This window comes from Netta rufina, assembly GCF_964035555.1.
Source record: "Netta rufina genome assembly, chromosome: 3".
Lineage (NCBI taxonomy): Eukaryota > Metazoa > Chordata > Aves > Anseriformes > Anatidae > Netta > Netta rufina.
The window spans coordinates 28859601-28880841 of record NC_140125.1 but is presented as its reverse complement, the minus strand read 5'-3'; the positions used below and the strand labels follow the sequence as shown (position 1 = coordinate 28880841).

Below are 21241 nucleotides of genomic sequence, written 5' to 3'. Positions count from 1 at the left end.
TAAAAATTGAGATATGCCAGCTTAAGTAAACTACCAGAATGATTAATCTCTTCTTCCTTTTGCCAATTTATATTGTGTAACTATGGATTTTGTAATATCGTTCCTTAGAAAACAACGGTCTCGAGAGATTTTTTCCTTTCCTCTAAAAAAAACCTGCCAAACATTTGCAATGTTTTGAATCCTAAGTCATCTCCCTCATCTCTAGTCCCTTACCTCCTATAAATTTATATTTAAAAGAATAGTGTTTTAGTGCTCCAACTAGATGAAAATTAACAGTTTCAACAACAAAATCATCCCTGTACCTTTGAGTTACTATTTTTTCCACAACAAACAACCAACACGAAACATACAGAGAAAGAAACAGGAAATTATGTTTTGACAGTCCAGTTTGCCTCATTCATACAAATTTTGTTTCCCCTTTCCACCCCTAAATGGCTAGGAAAAAATTAATTTTAATATTCATGTAAAATTGTCAATATTATCAATTGTATACATTGACAAGGTACTAAATAATGTTATAGGCAGGATGAAGTTATCTTAGCAGACAGAACTTTTCTAATTACAAAGAATAGTGTTTGAAAAGTTGTTCTGCACAGACTGCATCATCTCTAGCCATCTAGAAATCAAAGGTCCGGAAATGTAGGTTAGAGGTATCTTTGCTACTTTCACTGTATTCTATACTAAGAATTGATTAGCCACAGCAGACTCAAGAAATGGGGTTGAAACATTTCAAAATCTGGGTTGATGAAGTGAAAAGGTCTTTGCATGCATTTTTAAAATTCTATGCATTTATCTTTGAATTCCTAACTTATCCCAATACACTCTCTTCATAGCAGTGACAGTATCTTTGTTTAGGTGAGGAGAGAAAATAGGTAGTATTTTCCACAGGGATCAAGTTTCAATGAAAATGTGACAGCCATTGGGGTTGATGGAAAGATTATGCTACGTAACTCTATTGCTCCAGACATCTGAATCATTGATATTCACACATTAAAGCAAAGCTAAATAAACCATAGTCCTCTGGACATGAGGAAGTCTTTTCAGGCCAAAGGAGCTGTTCCCATCCCTTCTTCCAAAGATTACGAGGGTTTCATGATATTTCTGGTGATCATTGCACTGTTTTCTTTGGGATAGAGAACAAACTTTTGCCTCATCAGCAGACTGATTAAGGTAGAACAGTCTTCCAGGCAACAATTAAGAAAAAAAGCAGGTGCAAGATTTCCCAGGAGAAGTGTTCGTTTAAGACAGTGCAGAAGGGATCAGGTTTGTTAAAGCATTTCTGAATCTGCTTTATTAAGGAAGCCATCTCTTCAAAAGGAGGAAAAAAAAAAAAAAAAAAAAAAAAGAAACTGCAACAATGCTGAGGAACAAATCGAGGAAGAATAGCAACAACACTTTTTTTCCTAGCCACTTAATCTCCATATATGAGAAGCACATTGGGGTTTCAGCAGCAGACTGAGGCAAGCACTGTATTGTGGAGGGGTTGAAGGCAGTATTCCATCAGATGGAAATTATTAAGAAAGGAATGACCTATATTGTATAAGTTATTACTGGACAGTTCCCAGATGAGTTAATAGAACTGTGACCTAATTAAACCACATCCTTTATGTCCAGTTTTTCCAACTGCATGTATATGACAACAGAAATATAATATAATAAACCTTAAAGTAAATTTTAAAATACAGCAAGGAACACAACAACTCTGGTGGCAAATGAAGAGAAAAGAGTGAAAGCAGAAGTGGTATCCACATTTAAGTCACAGTCATTGCAAATGCTAACACCATACTATAAAGGTCTTAAAAACAATCTAACTAAACAACTCTGGTGGACCATATAATGAAAGAAAAAACCTATTGAACATAATCGTAAACTGAAGCACAATGGAGAGTCACTGGAGCTAATCTCTCACAAGTCTCACTTCAGCTGTAACAGCTCAAAAGGAATATCTTAAATTTTTGAAGACTACTCAGTGAAACCACCTGCTGGAAATAGAGTAGAGCTGAAAATAATGTGTTACATTTAAAGATTTTAATTTCTGTGGTGTTTTTTTTCATAAATTTTATTAGTGACATTATTATTTTTTTTAATACTGAATTTAATGTTATAACACTAGATTTTGGTATGAATGGACCCCCACTATTGAAACTATACTGTTATCATTGATACTTAACTTTATTGTCAATGTTACTTAGTTGTGTAACTGTATTTACACCATAAACTAATTTCTTATTTTTTACGGTAAGATCTAAGAGTACGTCCTCTACATAAACTGCATATAGTAGTATACTATGCTGAATATTAGATCTCTAAATCGTATGCCAGTTTACTAAAAGCTGTAGTACCATTTGTTCATACTAGCATTGAATGCCATTACAGGGAAACAAATTTAAAACCAATAAAATGATTTAAGCAAGACGCCCAACAACATCAAAAGAAAAGATAATGCTCTTACACACACACATACAAAAAAAATCAATCATGCAGATGGTTAAGAACTTGCACTCATTCAGCAAATATTTTTAGAATAGGACAAACATCAGGGAAAGATCAATTACCCATATTTCAGAAGAAACTTTTTGACATAACTAAACTGCTGGCTATGTTTCCATTACTGCATATTTACAGGCCTTGATATTTCGTCAGAGACAGGATACTAAACTAGAATGATCCAATCTGTTTAACAGTCTGTAAGCTGCTTCTATACATATTTCCTTTACCCACTGAATATTTACTTTTTGCTGATGCAACTAATGTATACCTCCAGCCTGAAATGTATTACCATGAGGAATTCAAGTCCACATGCTGGGAACCACACAGCAGGAAAACAGACCTAATAACAGGAAAGGAACCAACAAAAAACAAATGGCAAAAGAACAGTGAAAGATGGAGGCCAACAGCATACTCTTATCTTTCAGTTAAAAGCAGAGTTGTTATTATTATTGTTACTATTATAAATATCTCCCTCCATTCTGAGCTTTTCACCACTTTCTTTCAATCACTTACTCAATTTTCACTTCAACCTTACGATTCACTTTTGGAAAAAATCCAAACTATTGTGTGGAGGGTAGTGAAGCAGGAGGAACTTTTACTGTTTTAAAGGATTACCAGACTCAGGCGCTACATTTCTAGGTGTTGCTTTTCAGCATTGCCATTGTACCATAGTGTCTGCTATTTCTCTAAGTGTCATCAACTTGTCAGCTCATGAGCAGGTGTAAAGGCTTTGTTCCTCCTCAAATGTAATGTTCAGTACAGCCAATGGAAGTCTCTGAAAAATGTCGTGTCATGAGTATTTTTTTTTTTTTAATTTTTTTTTTCCCAGGGAATGTAAAGGTAAATATTTCTCTTCAAAATTCATGTCATTTGTTGCTACAGCAAGAAAGCAGCAAAACATCACTAAATGGATTATTAAAAGTTCTGAAAACAGAAGAGGTGCCTGAGAGGCAGCACTCAGGAAGCACATACAAGACTGAAGATCACTGGAATGTGCAAGTAATGTGAGCAAATTATAAAGTAAACCAAATAAAAATATCCTGACATGAGGAAGATGAGCATTCTGTACCAAACCATACACATCTGAAATTCCCTAGTTGATACAAATGGCAGAAGGCAGTAAGTCCTTTGTTTGACTTTTTGTAAAATATATACGTGCTATCAGAATGCACTGAGATTTACAGAAAAAAATAAATTTTTAGATATTTTTAAAATCAGTGACGTACACAGAACCATTATAGTAAGTAGCATAGCTGTGTATTTACCATTCATTTCCTGCATCAGAGCAGAAAAAAAAACAACTGAACAGTTTCACCCCAAATCAAGCCACAGTTAAATCAGACTTGTGTCTTGGTGTTATGTTATCACTTAATTCAGGGTCATACTACCTAAAATATTAGACATAAGAGGGTCTATAGTGTTTAAGAGATTCTTAGCATGCATTGCTTCTTACATGGACTTAGTATGAGTAAAACTGAGCAATTCTCAGAACAATTGATTTTTCTTGCCAAAAATCAGACCCTCTATTTGAATTCATTATGGTTCATTAGGATTCAGCTAAATCCAAAGCTTATTTAGACTATAATAGATATTACTGCTCTAAATTTAGAATCTGATGTTTCATTGAGTGACAGATAGCAGGAATAAGTGAAGATCTTCTGAATTTTTCTCAGGCCTAAACCAACCATCTCCATTTCAATCTGTGAATGATTCTAAATGCCTTATTCCAAGAAGAGATATAACATTGCAGGTAGAAGGACAAAAAAATTAACTATTTCAGTGGAAGAGAATCAGTGTTCCAGTCTGCGTTTATTTTGTTATATTAAAAGACCATAACCTGTAAGCTTTCCAAGGAGATCAGAACTAAATACTGGGCAAGGTATTATAAGAAAGTAATAAAGCTACATGCTATTCCTTCATAACTAGTAGGTACATAAAGGCAGAGACTAGTGACCTCCTTCATTTAATGCTGTTTCTGATAATATTGGTCTGATCGCTTAGCTGTTGTTTCTTCAGGAACCAAGTGCAAGAAGAGAAGCAACTAGCTTATTTCAGACTGTAAACCAGCAAAATGGTTTTTCCTTCTGATGCATTTGCCTGTTACCCTAGCATGGTAAACAAGACATCAGCTATCATACAACATTTGACAATAACTTTGATGCAATCTTGGTTTCTATTTGCTGTAGATACTATGGATCAAACTATCTCCTTCTACAATTGATAATAAACGATAATTGTTCGTATCTAATGATTCTAGTGATTCTAATTTTTTTTCTCCCTGCTTAAAGGAAATATCTTTCTTAAAGATTAAAGGCATTTAAAGCTAAGTAAATGAAAATATGGAAGATATACAGAAAATATATAAAAATGTAGAAAATGTACAAAAAATGAAAATATAGAAAACACAGAACATATTTGTTATTTGGTGTTGTATTTCCCAATTTTCAAATCTCATTTTTAGTTATAATTTTTTTTTAAGTGTCAGTTACATTATTTCCAGCTGTGTGAATTGAGCACATAGCTATGCATCTTGGTGCATAAGACACAATCTAGAAAGATTTCAAATAGGAAAAAAAGGGGGGAGAGGCTCCTAAAATACAGAATCATCTCTTTCTCTCCTCTTCTCCTCCTCTTTTGCTTCCCCCGTGTTCCTCCCTCCCCAGTGTTTTTTCATTATTTTATTTTATTTTTTTTTTTTACTCTAACTTGTCATGTATTTGACAGTTTCTCAAGTATTTAGCAATGAGGATCTAATTGGAAAGTGCCAGGTTCTTTTTTATTGCACTTTATCAATATTGTTAACAGAATGATGTAATTGTTTGGGGTTTGGTGAAGACATTCCATGTCACTTCAGTGTTAATACCAGGCTGGAGCCTTCATTGTCTGCCTGCGTAAGCTAGATAAACACAGACCTGTGTGCTTTCTTCTCATCTCAGGATACTTACTCAGAGAGATCTTGGAACATATGCCTATTGCGAGCTAAACATTTCACTTTTCATTTTATCCATGTGCCAGAAATCCATTCCTTGGATAAACACTTTACATACTGACACTCTTAAAGTTACTAAACACGATAAATAAAGAGAGAATACATCATTTCAAAACCGATTAAACATTTTCTCACTTGTGACAAATGAACAGCTATACACTGCATGGAGTCCCTGGAGCAGACATTCCATTTTCTTTGTCTTTATTTTGTGTGGAAGATTAACTTTCCATTTCAGCTCATCTATTGCACAATTGAGCTTTTCTAAAATACACATTGCTGCATTTTCCCCAAATCATTATTCATTTTAGAAACATTTTGGTTGTTACTGCTACAAGAGCTGTTCTTTTAGACTTCTGTGCTTTTAATGGAGATATGAGCTTTAATATTCTGTGCCCAAGCTAAAAGAAAGAAAATTTGTAGCTCTTACTAAAAGCTAAAGAAATGTTATTTTGGGGCAGACCTGAACTTACATGTGAGCTGAAGTTATCCACTTCAAAAAGTAAAATCCAAACACATTAATCACATTAATTTTGCTCCATCTAATCCATCACTTTTCCTTGCACCACTTGCTTGTCTGGTCATCCTATGCACTGCTGTTCTATCTATGATTAGCCAAATGTAACTAATCTTTCATTTAGCTTTTTAAGCTTTCACCTTCTCTTTCACTCCCTGCCAAAAAAAAAAAAAAAAAAAAAAAAAAGAACCCAAGTATTTTATTTTTAAGACCCTTTAAAGATCTTGATGCAATAAATACACATAATACCAAAACTACACCAAGAACTTGTCTTCAGTATTTTAACAAATACCACAAATTTGATTAAGAATTACAGTGTGTGGGTGGAAGGAATAAAGAGAAATGTAGTTTACATAACAGTAAAAAAAAAATTGACCCTAGATTTTTTGTTTTAGGTCCCAGTGTATTTCCTCATGTGTTCTATAAGAACTTTTGCATGTGATGTCACCAATGAACTAGAATTTCCTTCTTGGACAAAATACTGTGCAAAGGAGATGCTGCACTCATCAGCAGAGGGGAGGAGAAAGAGTTAAGACAAGTAGGATGGAGTAGGCCAAGCTGACTGAGGGTCCAAGGAGCAGTTTTCTTTCTTCTCCCTTACCGTATACCGTATATCCTAGCTATAATGAAAGGAATATGTTGATATCATGGTTTCAGTCAGGAGAAAAATAAAAAATAAAAAAATAAAAAATAAAAAACAAGACTGGAGAATTCGACAATGACAAGTCACAAGTTTTCCAAACAGATTTCAGATCCCTCTTGCCCTTAGGAATCTGTCAGCATTGCACATACAGTCTAATCCATATTCCACAGGAGAAAGTTTCCTCAGCAGAGCAGTCAGAAATCAAAAATCTCTCTTCTACTAAGTTTCTTCCCTCAAAGTTTTATTGTAAAGGAAATTTTTAAGAGTAAGAATCATGTAATTCAGCAGTTAAACAAGCTTCAGCAGTTTCAGGAATGCCTTTCAAATACTTGAGCAAGAGGTACAATACTGAGCCAAAGCAATACTCCCTTTGTTCCATTTTTTTCCATCAGGATCCCACATCATTGATATACCACTCAATGACCTTTCAAGTAAGGAGGGAGCTTCTGATGACAGAAACATCCACCTTTTCAGGTACCGTCTTTATTACATGGCCCATGGGTATAGACAGAAACTACTGGTATTGGTGCTGTACCAGGAAAGTAGTCACCCATAACGTGACATTGTAGAAAGTAACAAATCAGGACATCAGGGCCATAGGATGGCTAACAAATCATAACTAGAATCATTGATAGTGGCATATTTTACTGTACATGAATTAATGAATACAGCTGTATTCATCAGCATATATTCAGTGGCAGTTGTAGTTAATACAAAAGGAAGATGCTATTCTTAGTGAACAGAAAACTAATACAGACTAATACAGTTTCACCAAATCTGGACTAGAAACGGTGTGTGTCATATTTCAGTCTTCTGCAGGGACAGATAAAAGTGTGTCCTATTTAGACACTGCTTCTGGAGAACACTGCCAGAAATTAGAAGAAAACACAAGTTGTGCAATGCAATGAAGTTCACAATTTTGAAAACTCTCAACTGTACACATCTGTAATGAAATTTAATGAAGTATTTCACTTTTTGCCACAAAAACTATCTGAATATCTATTAGCAATACTACAAAGGAAGTCACATTCAATTATACATATCATTAGCATATTAAAAAAACAGATTTCCATTCCACATTTTATAAGTTCAGGAAGTTGTACCTAATGAACATTAGCTGTCTGGGGAATGCTATTTCTGTCAAATCACTATGATTCTGGCATGGAAGGAACAGTTTCCTTTCAGAGTGAATGCCATATTCTAAGTTTGTTTTTACATAAGGTATATGCCTTTTATACCTTAAAGGCAAGTGTCTTGCACTAGTTTTTTAAAGGTAGACTGCACATCTATATACCTTTTTTTTTTTTTCCTGTTCATCAAGTTGAAATTGACAATAAATATAACTTCATTTTCCAAGTGCATTTCTTCCACTATTGAAAAATATAACATTGGATTTCAAAACAGCAGCTTCTAAAAAAACCCACTTCCTTCAGACAAGGAGTTTAGCACGTTGTTCTTTCTTACCTTTTATGTGCTTCTGTTAGTGACTTCTCTTCATTTTCTTGGTCTAATTTAGCTGTAAAAAAATACAGGCAAAGAATTAAAGTGAAAGATAAAGATTATTTATTTTTTTAAATAATGTTCACTGTAAAATTCATAAGTCTTTTATTCTTTATTTTATAAAAACAAGCTGAAGATACACTCAAGTATAACAATTCTGAAAAAGCTACATGAAGTCTGATATCCCTAGATATCCCTAGAAAAATACACACACTCCTAAAAACCCTCAAAACAAGTGCTGTGTTTTTTGTTGTTGTTGTTTAAATCTTGCAGTAATATAAACAATATAAAGTCATGAAAGTGACTTTAAAGCAATTCTTAAAGTATGACTCTGAAACAAAAAATATGGGAACTTGTCTATCAAGAGGGAGGAAAAGCACAAAGCATTTGATTTCATAGCTTTTCTGTAAGTTACTTGATAGATAAAAATTGTCTTCTCCCTCCCCTTCCCCTTCACATAGCTAGTTAGTTTATGAACTAGGAATTCCTAAACAAGAATAAATTACATCAATTAGTGAAGTACTAGCACCATAGTAGGCCCATATCAAAAACATTACTTTCTATACAAAGGAAATTATTGCATTGCCATTATGTGAAGAAAAGTCAAAACCAGCAAGCTGTCATTGCCACACTAGTGAAAAATCAGTTTCTCACTTCTTCTCTCATTCTGCACTACATACCAAGTTCAGTTCACTTAGAAACACTAATATGCAAAATCTACAAGAACATGCATATTAACCTAAGTATCAACAACATGCAAAGCAATAGTACAATATCAATCTGTGCAAGTGTACTTAGATCAAATTTATACAGTTATTCAGTTATCACAATTTAAATCCATTTAAGAGCTGCATGTTTTAGCCAAAATCTTTGTAGTCTGGAACTTTATTCCCTTTTCATGTCTGCTGGAATACTAAGTTTTTAATTTGCAAGAAGAATTTTAGAATTCAAGAGAGTCATTGGGTTTGGGGGCATGAAGAGGATCTGAAGTGTCCTGAAGACAAATAAATATCAATAGTACAGAATTCAAAGAGAAAACTAAAAAAGAAGCATAAACTTTAAAGCTATTTCTCATTCCCTACATTGCTTTACAACAATAAAAAATATTTTTCTACTTTGTTGATGCACCACATCAACAATGCGGTAGGAAATCAAAAATAGTAAATATAGATTTTAAATTTGACAAAAATAAGAATGGGATTTTTAGGGTACAAAAATAATCACTATTTTTTCTATTATGATGTTTCTATCAGCAGCACTTTACAAACACACACTTGCACACAGACATGTGAAATCTGTAGCAAAGTTACACAAGTGCAGTTTCCCATTCCGCCCTTCCACTCCCCCCCAAAGCCGGAACAAGGATCCGAATTATGTCTGATGCTGCAAATGCTTTTTAATAGTAGTAATGTAATCTGCTGAGGTGGGTGAGCAGTGCTCATTTTACCCACAGCAGCAAACTTTGTATCTAGCAATTGTTATTTGAAGACTAAGGCTCCATCGTTGTTTTGTTTGAAGTGAAAAAGAAATCCCAGCAAACCACAGGAAACTTGAGGGAGTACTGGGTAAATGTTCTCAAGGAAACTCAAAAGAACGTGAAGCCTGCCTGATTACGGGTTTCATTACTGACTTGAAACTCGGCCCAGATTCTTCAAAAGGTTTCTGAGGGCTCAAAACCCTTCTGAGTGAACCTGGGCCCAGTGTTGAGTGAATCTGGGCTGACTTATAGTTTTGCTTGAAAGCCTTGTCTTGCTTTGGATATGAAACCAGGTGAAACCTGGCAGCTTTGACAGATTTTTTACTTCAATCCTGAAAGTCAAGGTATGATTTGTTGTAGAACCATATGGTGCAAGAGAGAAGAAACTCCACACAGACTCCTTGGATGAAGGGAGAATATATAATTTTACATTAACACTTTTACTAATGTACCTTCAGATACAGTTTCTAAAATAAGCAGTGCTGTTACTGAAACATGTAATTTGAAATCCTCTCAGTTAAACAATGCTTGTAAATGGAGGCTAGCATGTTCCAGCTTAGGATAGTCTTTTCGTACTTATATCTGCTGGATAGAACCCTTTTTATAATCTTACAGGATTGATTGGACACAACATCTGAACTGTCTAGTTTTGGCTTTTTCATCATCCCAACCATTATACGCATGCTTATAAACAATTACTTACCTAAAAAAGCAATAGAGCAAATATTTTATAATTATTATTTTTTTCGAAGAGTGCAAGTACAAATTGTACAAGGCTTATCAGTGTGTTAGAATGTTTCCATGCTGCAACAACTTTTTTTTTCTTCCATTCTAATTTAGAAGCATGTATCTGTACTTTTAATCATTTCCTATAGAATGGGTACTACACAAAGAATCTTGAAAATTCCTGAATTATTCAGGTGTATGTAATAGTTTTTGTTTGTTTTTAAGCTAATAAGCACATATGCATAAGGCAGTTACTATACCCCCCGAGATTTCATTCTGCATCAGATCACCTCTTAGCATTAACAGTCTTGCAAGGAAAGAGTTTTCTCTAAGAGAATTCTGTTGTAGTCTGTTCCAAACATGTGATGACATGACACCTCTAAATCTTTTTAATGTTATCAAAAGGACATTATTCAGGTGTGAATCAGACTTGCAATCCATTTGCTTTCTTGTTTTTCAAGATGAAAAAGAAAGTTAAAGAACAGTATTTAAATGTTTCTGCTCCAACAAGATGACAGTTGACACCAGTGGAAGAGAAGAAAACATGGTACACACACTCAAGGATCTGTCGCAGTCCAAAGCAAACATTTAAATTACTACTTCTGTACTAGTGTAAACAACTGAAAGCCGTGGACAATAGCTAGTCAAAGACATTCACTGAGATTTAACAGGATGCTTTCTTCCCTTGTTGGTTATCAAAACAACAAAAGTTTTATTGTCATATGCGTACACTGGAATAACTACTAGATTTCTGAAGTAGCTAGAGAGTCTGCTAAGTTCTGAAATTGGCCACTGACATGATCACCTAATATTAGTGGTTGCTGGTATTTTGTCATACTAATTGCTCCTTTGGTAAATTATTTTCAAACCATTTTTTCTGTTTCAACAAGGGAGTAATGTTTTTAATATAGTTTTTCCTCAAAAGCTCCAGGTATTTCTGAATGTTACAGCTATGACAGATTCAGCCGAAGATTCCCCATACTGCATTAGACTTTTCCATTTCATTGAATATAATGCATCTTTACTGTCACTTCTTCCTCCAAAGCAGTACATCACAACTGGTAAACAGAGTGCCTGAAAGGCACTTTCTTGTCATTCTTTCTTAGCAGCCTATATCAATTAAGTGCTAAATACAAGCTGAAAGGCAGCCATGTGGGGAGAGGAGTGTTGGAAGAGAAGTCTGTTTCCTTTCACAGATGAGAACTTCTCCAACAGGTGAAGCAAAAAGGAGAAAATCCCTACCCATTTCACAGTGAACCTACCATGACAATAGCTGGTGCAGGAAAATCTGTCATCTTCAAGGGTACTGTGGCAGCTGAGCACATCAGGGTGCGCAGCTCAGCCACTGAAATTCCCCCCCTCTCTCTTTGTCCTGAAGAAGCAAGACTTCTTCAGAAAACTTCAGAAAGTCTTACAGCTTTTCTTTGAAAAATATTAAAAGAGGTCTTGTAGTCTCATCTGATTTTGTATACGTTTATATATAAAAATATATATACTTCTACTGATCACATCAGGAACTTTTTGCAGGCCCTTATGACAGATGCAGAGGTTCCCATTCATGGGTCAGTATTTTTTGCCAACTAAAAATATTCCATATTTTATTGACTCAACATCTTTTCCTCAACCCCCTGCACTGAAATTAGTGTTCTTGATCCTTGACACTAATTTTCTGAACTGCCTCCAAATATATTGTTTCAAATCTAATAAATACCTATAAAATCTATATCACACCCGGAAGTATTAGTCCAGTTAGTATTTCACATAATGCAGAGGGGAACAAAAGGTAATACTTAGATTTGTAACTCTGCCTACATACATTCAACACATTGTAGGTCTTTATATGCAGCTCTCATAATCCTGAAAGCATATATATCCTGTAAAATCTACTTAATTGAAAAATAACCTCAGGTCATATTGACAAACATTGCATTATTGAAAAGGGAACACTTTAGAGTGAAAATGACCTCTCATAGAACAAGGAAGAGAAGATGCCTTTTATATTCATGACATATACTAAATTAACTTACTCCTTTCTCACTTTTTCTTTTGAAAGCATCTCTTAACGTCTTCTTATGGGACAATGTTCTACTGTTTGCCTGCTTTTTCTGTTAAGATATCTTCATACTATTTCATGTTTGTCCCCATTTACTGCAAGCTCTGTACTTCCTAAATACTTCATATATTTGGTCAAAATTCAAGTACATTCCTTCCTCCCTATATCATTCCTTCCAAGCGTGAGGCTTGCACTATATCCCAGACTATTCATCTAACTACAGGTTATATGCATTTCATCAAAATTTACATCAGATATTCTAATTTGTAGCGTTACTTTTGTATTTGCTTAAATCTATTGTTTGATGTTTAATAACCGGGACATAAAGGTTGCTTTAATGCAATCAAAATGCTATTTCCCACAAAGCCTCACAAGTGATGTCTAATTAATTTAACGTATAAAAGGTGTCATCATCAGCATAGATACAGTCTAGAATGTTAACACACCATTATTGTGTTTGCTCTTCCAATTCTTCTATATTCCAGTCCTGCAAAGTTACATACAAACTTCTGCAAAGGCATGTATATGAACAGTCATACCAAAGTGATCTACACAGTTAAGAAAACCCGAAATGTTATACAAAACCAAATGAAAGAATGAAACACAGGCATTCTAGAAAATTACAGTGTTTAGCAGAACAGTATTGTTCACTGGTAGGTGAAAATTTTGTGTGCGTGATTTGTTTTTGTTGTTATTTATTTTTTTAGAAGCCTAGATGATTAAATGAAATTGAGAGGGGTTCAAAGGTAAGGATATAGAAGTTATTTTTGACCATGAATTGTCCCTTCTGATCACGACAACTGACATTTCAGACATATTATGCTAAAACCTTTTTAGGAATCAAGCCACTCTCTGAACTAAGAATGCTGCCAAGTATATTCTCATTTTCAGTCCAATGAACTTTTTATATCAGTCTCTTCTAAATGTAATCATTGTACTTTCTGCATTAAAGCTGTTGTCAAAAACAAAATAATATCTAATATATTAAAAATATCTGATTTTCTGTATGTATATGATTATGTGCTGTACAGGCATTGGATATAAGTTCTATTTTCCCTGTTATCAGTTCTTGCAATTTCTTATTTGGAAGTGCAACATTCCATTCTTTATCACCTCTTCCAATGGACTTAAAAATTTTAGGAAATATCTGCACTAAGACTAATGGAGAGGTCAAAGACTTGAAACTACTGCTTTAAAAAGGGAGTATTCTGCCTTGCACTACGTACATTTTAAAAGCAGTGGAATTCTTAGAAATTATTTTTACTGAAAAAAAGAAACACAACAAAACTCTCTGTTTTCAAAACTTTTACAAACCTTTTCTGCAGTTTTACCATGATCTTTAAAGAACTTTTTTCCCCCACAGAATTAATATTAGATGTGGTTCTGAAAATATTACAGAATATAGTAAATATCTTAACCCCAACCATCCCTTGCATAAAAAAATAAAAACAACAACAAAAAAACAGTAAGGGCCAAACAGACCAAAAAAATAAATAAATACAAAGTTGAGGGATAGACTTTCTTAAAACATGCTGCTGACCTACTCCATTGGGATCTGAGGACTTGAAACGCCTATCTGAGGCTATGAGGAAACCTTCTGCAGATTATCTCAAACATGTGAGTAGGAGAGGAGAGTGATAAGATGTTGCATGAACAAAGCATGTAGTCACTCTTGTATTATTAGGGTCTAAGGTTCAAGTCCGCAGGACCTCTGCCAAAGCTTCTAGGAGAGTTCCTCCTTTTTTTTTTTTTTGTGGTACATGCAGTTTTTAGATATCCCTCAGAACACACTTAAATAACACAACTATTTTATTTGGTCTGGAAATAAGCACATTGTTCAATGCTTGTTTTGAAACATCTTGACAATATTAACTATCAAAAAACAATAAAGACACATGGTGAGTGCAAAGCTCTTAAAGTAGGCAACAACAACAACAAAAAAATCTTTTCTTCTCCCCTTTGGTCTTCTGAGTGTTCTTTGACTAAATTTATATTTTTGTTGTTGTTTGTTCTCTTTGCCTGTTTAATTTAATAACCATAACGTGGTTGAGGAGAAGAGTGGCACTGGGGAAAGCTAACTAGTCATTTTAGGTGGAATCTATCAAAAAAGGAGGTGGGTTTCTGGCAAGACTGTAAACAAGGATTAGATGATCATTAAACTTTAAATGATGATGTCACTGGTGCTCAGTGGCTTTGTAAAGAAAAAAACTTAAAATGCAATATTAATATGCAAATATAAGCTTATAACCTGCAATAACAGAAATTTTATGAGAGAAAAGGGACTTAAACAGTTAAAAAATAATTTGTGTGCAAATCTACCAGATAAACATAGTCACAAAACAGGTCGACCCTTTGGTTCAGATTCAGAAATGATTCTGAGTAGACCTCCAAGGTCTATAAATAGCATTCAAATACCCACCTGGAGCTTACGTTCCACCGGAACAGTTTGCTTTTAGCCTGTGCCATGATCTTGACCCAGCGATTACTGTCTGTAGACACCACCTGGCCCCAAACCCTGTTGCAATTTAAGCTACTTCTACTGAACCAGTTTCAAAGGGCTATGAGTAAGAAGATGCACGAAACTGCCATCCCTTCTGATCTCCTGATCTCTCTTAAGGGAATATCACATCTTCTCAGGTAATTGAATACAGGAATGCATCTGAGTAATCTCAGATGGAAGACAAGAATCAATCCTTTCATCTTCTTCTCTATCTCCTAGATCTTTTTGCTTCTCTCCTCCCCTCCCCCCTTTATATAAGGGTATTAACTCTTTGTTTATAATTAATTATGCATGATCTTTCCAGTAACTTTCAAGTGAAGCCAGGATGTGGGTTGTTGTTTGTTGTGTTCTTCTGTTTGTTTTTGGTTTTGACAGATACAACTCCTTTATGATGAATCGTTACAGCTACGTTGCTATAGTTTTGAGAATTTCTATTTATAGTAAACAAAGATGAGAAATCTAAAAAAGCTTTGCAAAAAGAAGAAAGAACTTCTGGAAACCCAGAAGGATCCTTAGATCCTTCTGGATTTCCTATAACACCCATAGAAGGTAGTGAGCAGGAAGAACACCTACTCCCTTCTCCCCCATTTTTCTAAAATTTTCATGCATACATGAAACAGGACATATAAATACTTCACTCAGGCCTCAGTTTCTTGAGGATAACTGGGAATAGAGCATCTAACATGCTGGACATTTTTCTAATTATGTTTTTTCCATTTTTTTCAACACCTGTGAGTTAAACAAACATTTATATTGATTCCAATCAATTATACTTGAGGAACCTGATTCCTCAAATAAATAAGAACAACAAAACTCAGCACAAGTCCTGCCTAGCCCTCAATACATGTTTCAAGATCTGAATTTTCTCTACGTTAGTTTCTTCTGTTAATCCATCTCAGGCAACAGTAAAGAGATAGGTTATTATCACCCTTTGAAAGATGACATCTACTGTAAGCTGAAGGAAGTGGGACCCAGTTCCAACACTTCCAAAAAATACCATGCTATCATACTCTAGTTATGTGCATTTTGTGACTATTCATTATTATGTTGTTAAATGTCACATGCAAAGAAGTAAAATACATCATATTTCATATACAGTTTTGACTACCACTCCCCATACTAGTGTTTCTAAAGTTGTACACAGCGCATCGTGAAGTCAAGACTAGACCCTTAACAGACATGCAGTTAGCTAGCATACATAGGACTAAATATGCATTATTAAGTAAAGATCCTGCAAGAGGTTTCAGGTCTAATTTAAAAGCAAAGCTGTCCAGCTGTAAGCCTGGACTCTGGACTACTGAAGAACATGCAATGCCATGATAATTAGAGACAATACAGGAACAAAGTTGTCTTGCTTAAGTTTTAATATCTCTATTTTTTTTCACCACCCCAAGAAGTAGATGGTAAAAGCAATGTTATTTGAATGCTTTTTGGATTTTACAGAAGAAGGAGATTAAAATGTGGATTGGATTATCTTTGCCTATAATTATCTATAAACTTTTCAGTAACTTCAGTAATCTGCTGCACTCATTCCAAATAGTTTTGGGGTGGATGACATTATGACACTCACATACTCTTCCCAACCACTAGCAAAACCAATGCCCTTCTTTCTTACAACACACCTGTGTTGTCTGCCATCACTGTACTGATGCCTATGCCAAAAAAAAAAAATGTTTCAATGAGGTCCTGTGCCAAAGACACAAACAGCTGCCATGCCACGTCCAAAGGTTTGTCCTTTCATGGACGTTGAGGTAAGGAGAGGCTAATTCAGTGAACTCTGTTTAGTGTTGCAAATACAACAGAATGTGAATTCGGATTATTAGGTAATAATGTACACCAATGGAGGTGCTGACATCTGAGGTAGGGACAAGTTTATACAATACCGAGGTTAAACTATTTATTAGCATTAAGATGTCAGTGTGAGATTACAAAAATACTTTCAGCACTCAAAGAAAAAGTTTTAAAAGCTCATTCAATAATCCAACGAAAAGAATACCAACATAAAAATGTAAACATTCATGGAACTAGTTTAAGTGTGAATTCCTGCACTTTTGTTCTAGTGATTGTATGTTGCTCTATCTCAAGATGATTTGATGATCAATGATTTAAAAAAATTGTCTCAGTAATGAGTGTATTTTGATAATATTTAAAGTGAATGTCTCCACATAAATCTAGCAATACCTGACCCTCTAGTGTTGTATTTTTAAAAGAAAAACAAAACCAAAAATATTTCTTCATATATAATTCCTAATGGTTTTAGTCATTTTCTCAAATTATTTTTAGAAAAAAAATAAGAAATAGTGCTACATTCTCCTCTATATTAATCAAATTATAAAAGCAACATTTAAGGAAAATGTAATCTGCAAAATCAATCATTTCTACGTTAGAAAATGCCAGAATTAAGATTATCCTAGCAGCATTCATTTCGCAATCATCTACAGTACTTCTGGAGCCAGGAACTGAACCCAGCCATCCAAAAGTCAGTCTGATGCTTTAGTCTTACTCGCAATCCATCATATGATGATGCACAGCCTTTTGCTGCTTGACCTAAAAGAACAAGTTATGTCCAACTAGCTGGTTGCAGCTATAAAGATAAATACAACACACTTTGTGATTTATACATTCATTTACTAAAGGTTTGGAAACTGGATTTCTGAATGCTCTTTCTGGCAAGAGAAGGAGATGGTTACAGTCAGTTCCATCACGAGGACAATTTTAGCATCTTTGTTCTGCAAGATCATAAGGATGAGGCTAGAACTTGGGCCTGGAGAAGAGTCCAGCAGCATGAAACGTGGGGCTGGCACTCACTAACAATTGCAGAATTTTGTGAAGTAAGACCAGAAGGAGCCACAGGTTGAAAGGTCACCTTGTTCGCCTGAACTGGAATTATTCCCTTTTCCAGATGAACTAGCTAATCACCTGAAAAGTATGTTTTCACTTCTTTTAAAAGCAATACATTCTAGTGCTCAAGTATCCTACACTATAACACTTTTTTTAAAAATCCAAACCTAATGGTTATCATATTCAGAGGCTAACACAATATTCAATGATTTCCTCAGATTTGAAGTCTGTCACATTCACACAATTTATAAAGGTGAAAATCTGTTTTGAATATTTTGCCTCTTTCCAAGTCCCAAACCAAACTTCTATGAGGGTGCAGTGGCTACTGCCTCCTTAGAATTTCTCCTTAGAAATTTCCTGCCTTATCAGGCTGACAAGAATGCACAGCCGATCTGGAGTCCCTGGGGCTCCCAAAAACTGCTTTTCGCTGCAAAGTTAACCACAGTTAAAACCTGGGCATTGAAACTCAGTTGCAGCTCATCCACACACCTTCATCTATTTATTTATTTAACATGAGCTAGCTATCCTATCAAGTGTTAAAGGATTACTAACCTCTAACAAATTTCCTCTATATCTTGCATGATACTGTTTCTACTGTCTTCTGTGTGTCCTAAGAAGGCTTGCCCCCAGGAAAAGAAGTGATTTCCAAAGCTTCCTGAACTGGTGGATGTGATCTCAGATGTTTGTGTGTCACTATTCCACCCACAACAAAGTACAGTTCCAAAGGGGACAGCATTTTCAGGTAGTTTTCTTTTATGATCTCTCTTATTCAAATCCCGATAACTTGTTTGGAGTAACTCACAGAAAGAAAACTTCAGTAAAGATTACACTCCTGTATTGGAGAGATGCAAATAGTACTTATTTAGTACTTTAAGTCTTTAAACAAATGCTTAGAAATATGTAATAAATAAAACAATATACTTCTTAGAAGTCCTGTATATTCTGACAATCTCTCTTAAATCTCTTTTCTGGAAGTGTCTTTAAAAAAAGGATCTGTGAGTACGGAGAATTTCAGCAAAAATTAGTCATATGTTAATTTGAGAAATACAGAAGTCCTGTATGTTGTGCATTTTTGAGTGCATGCGGCTCCGAGTGAGAGAAGGACAGAAAACATGGGAGAACAGAGGGTTGCTTTGGAAGTTTCAAGGCACGTAGGCCCTCCAAAATTAAATGCATAGGATAGGGAGTGCTTGCAAATATTCACTGAGCCAGCGTAGAGAGGGTAGGACATAGATTTAATCTTTTGCTAAGGAGAATGATCATTTTATAAGTGGCCCTGAAGTCCATCAGAAAAAGACTGACATCCTTTTACTACTTTGCTTATTTTGATGAATATGATGACTATTTAATCTACTGAGTGGGCTAGCAAGAGAAGCGCTGGACAGCCTCAATTGTACATACCACTAGCATTTTTATCTAAAATGTTATGACTGAACACATTCCATATTTCTTCCCCTTTTTTATCCTTTGAATGAATAATCTTTACAACTCCGCTAGAAGAACTCTGTTACACAGCCATTTTTGCCTCTAACGGCTCTAATAAAAGTGTTAACATTAAGTGTTGTGTTTTTTTTCTTTTATTAATACAATCAGGTAGACTAGTTACAGTAACTTAATTCAAAGTTACATAACTGTGCCAGACAGTAACTATTCTTATAAAAAGTGCCTTTCTAACCCCTTGCCAAGGATATTTAATTTGATGTCCAAGTATTCTTGCCGATGGGAAACCCATTTTCCATTTTAACTGCTAGCAACAAGTTTAAGTGAATAAACTAGCTACTTTGAACTTTTGAGTCCCATTATGCACACAAGTTATCTACTCTGAAAAGGCATCATATAAACATGCCAAATTATTTAACCCTATGAAAAACGCTTTTCATCTGAATTATAAGTTAAAACTTTTTCTGACTTTAGAGAAACTGGAACTTTAAAAGATAAAACTTAAAGCTTGATTTTTCTTTGCCCAGAGCATATGTTATATAAACACAAATCCCCAAAAGGTGCCAAGAATTGTCCCTCTGTTTTTCTAAATGATCATGTGTGCAGTCTAGCTGAAAAGACTCATCGATTATGTCTACATAAACAACAAAAGCCCTTAGAAAAAATATCTAGATCAAAAGCCTGTCAAACACTGAACAGGAAAGAGAAATCCTGCTTTAAACATGGCCTCTTTCAAGTCTGAATTCAATCCTATGAAGTAAAAACAAAGGATTTCATAATGAAAGGTATTTAAAATTACTTTATTTTTGGAACTTAACCAGGGATTCTTTTTTCTTATACGTTAACCTTTGTCTGCCTTATATTGTAATATAATTCTGCAAAATAGTCTTTTAAAGAGTTTTAAATCAGTGTAGAAATTGTTTAGTCACAATTCACTGTATTCACATTTACATTTCTAATTATTTTAATTAAAATGCAACCATGATATTTTTACTGACATTATGGATTTCTCTTTTTGTCAATGACCTGGTAATATCCACTATTAACATGGGAACTCAGCAACGTTCTTCATGGATGAGATGCATATCTATATGTGTTTTTTTCCACACTTTCCTTAAATACATACACGTAATCAAGGTGAAAAAAAACACACACCCTTGCAAAAACAAAACAAATTACTGTAGCTTACCTTGTATGCAATTACCCTCTATAAGCCATAGTCAAAAATGAAAGTAAGCTACTCTAGAGTCAGATACTTCCCAGACTGCTCTGATTTATAAAAACTGAAAGAAATTTAACTGATACACCTCTGATGTATTATAAGCCCCATATTTGAATTGTTATTCTGTTACTCATATCTACTGATGAAGGACACAACATTCTGCTTGCCAGATTTGTTAAATGTGTGTTTATCTCAGGAAGTATCAGTTCACATCAGTTAATTCAAAATAATGTTTTTGCAATACTCATATATACAAATTTTAATCAGAATTTATTCACTGTAATTGGGAATCTTATAGCATGGACCAGTATGTTCTGGAATGCTAACATATATATATATATATATATATTAGTTTTTAAAGTGTTTGGACAGATCACCATAGATATTCCAACCAAAGAAAAAGTGCATACCTGGCTGGCCTCTCAAACATACAGCATAGACAGTTGATAATGATTTCTCTAAAAAATAGCTTATTATCTCTCAGTAATTCATTAGCCTAGATCTGTGTTACATTGAATAAGTAGAAAGTGACTTCTCATATAAGTCATCTGATCAGTAACAGATCTGTCTTCTATTATAAAATGTAATGTCAAAGCAGAAAGAGAAGTAATGTGACTAAGTTAAAATTACATTAGTGTAACTCATCAGGCCATTGTCACCCTGATGTATTCAACTCCAAGTTGTATCAAAATATGAACTGGTCTAGACAGAATATACTCTTTCAGAGCAGTGTTTCAAGAGATGCTCTGATACACCACTAGTCAAAAATTAGCTATCCACACTTCCTATAACATTGTAAAAGAGACTAGTAAAGCATATTCTATTCATTTTTAATTTTTTTTGGTC

At 34.5% G+C, this 21241-nt stretch overlaps 1 protein-coding gene across 1 annotated transcript in view; it reads right to left on the bottom strand.

Annotated features, from left to right (window-relative positions):
* FMN2 (formin 2) overlaps positions 1 to 21241 on the bottom strand; it is a gene marked incomplete at both ends in the record, with an annotated part of 154537 nt that overhangs the window by 23560 nt on the left and 109736 nt on the right. Inside the window, one exon of the mRNA XM_084284031.1 lies at positions 8101 to 8152. Coding sequence (XP_084140157.1) covers positions 8101 to 8152 — 52 coding nt within the window. The remainder of the gene's footprint in view (positions 1 to 8100; positions 8153 to 21241) is intronic.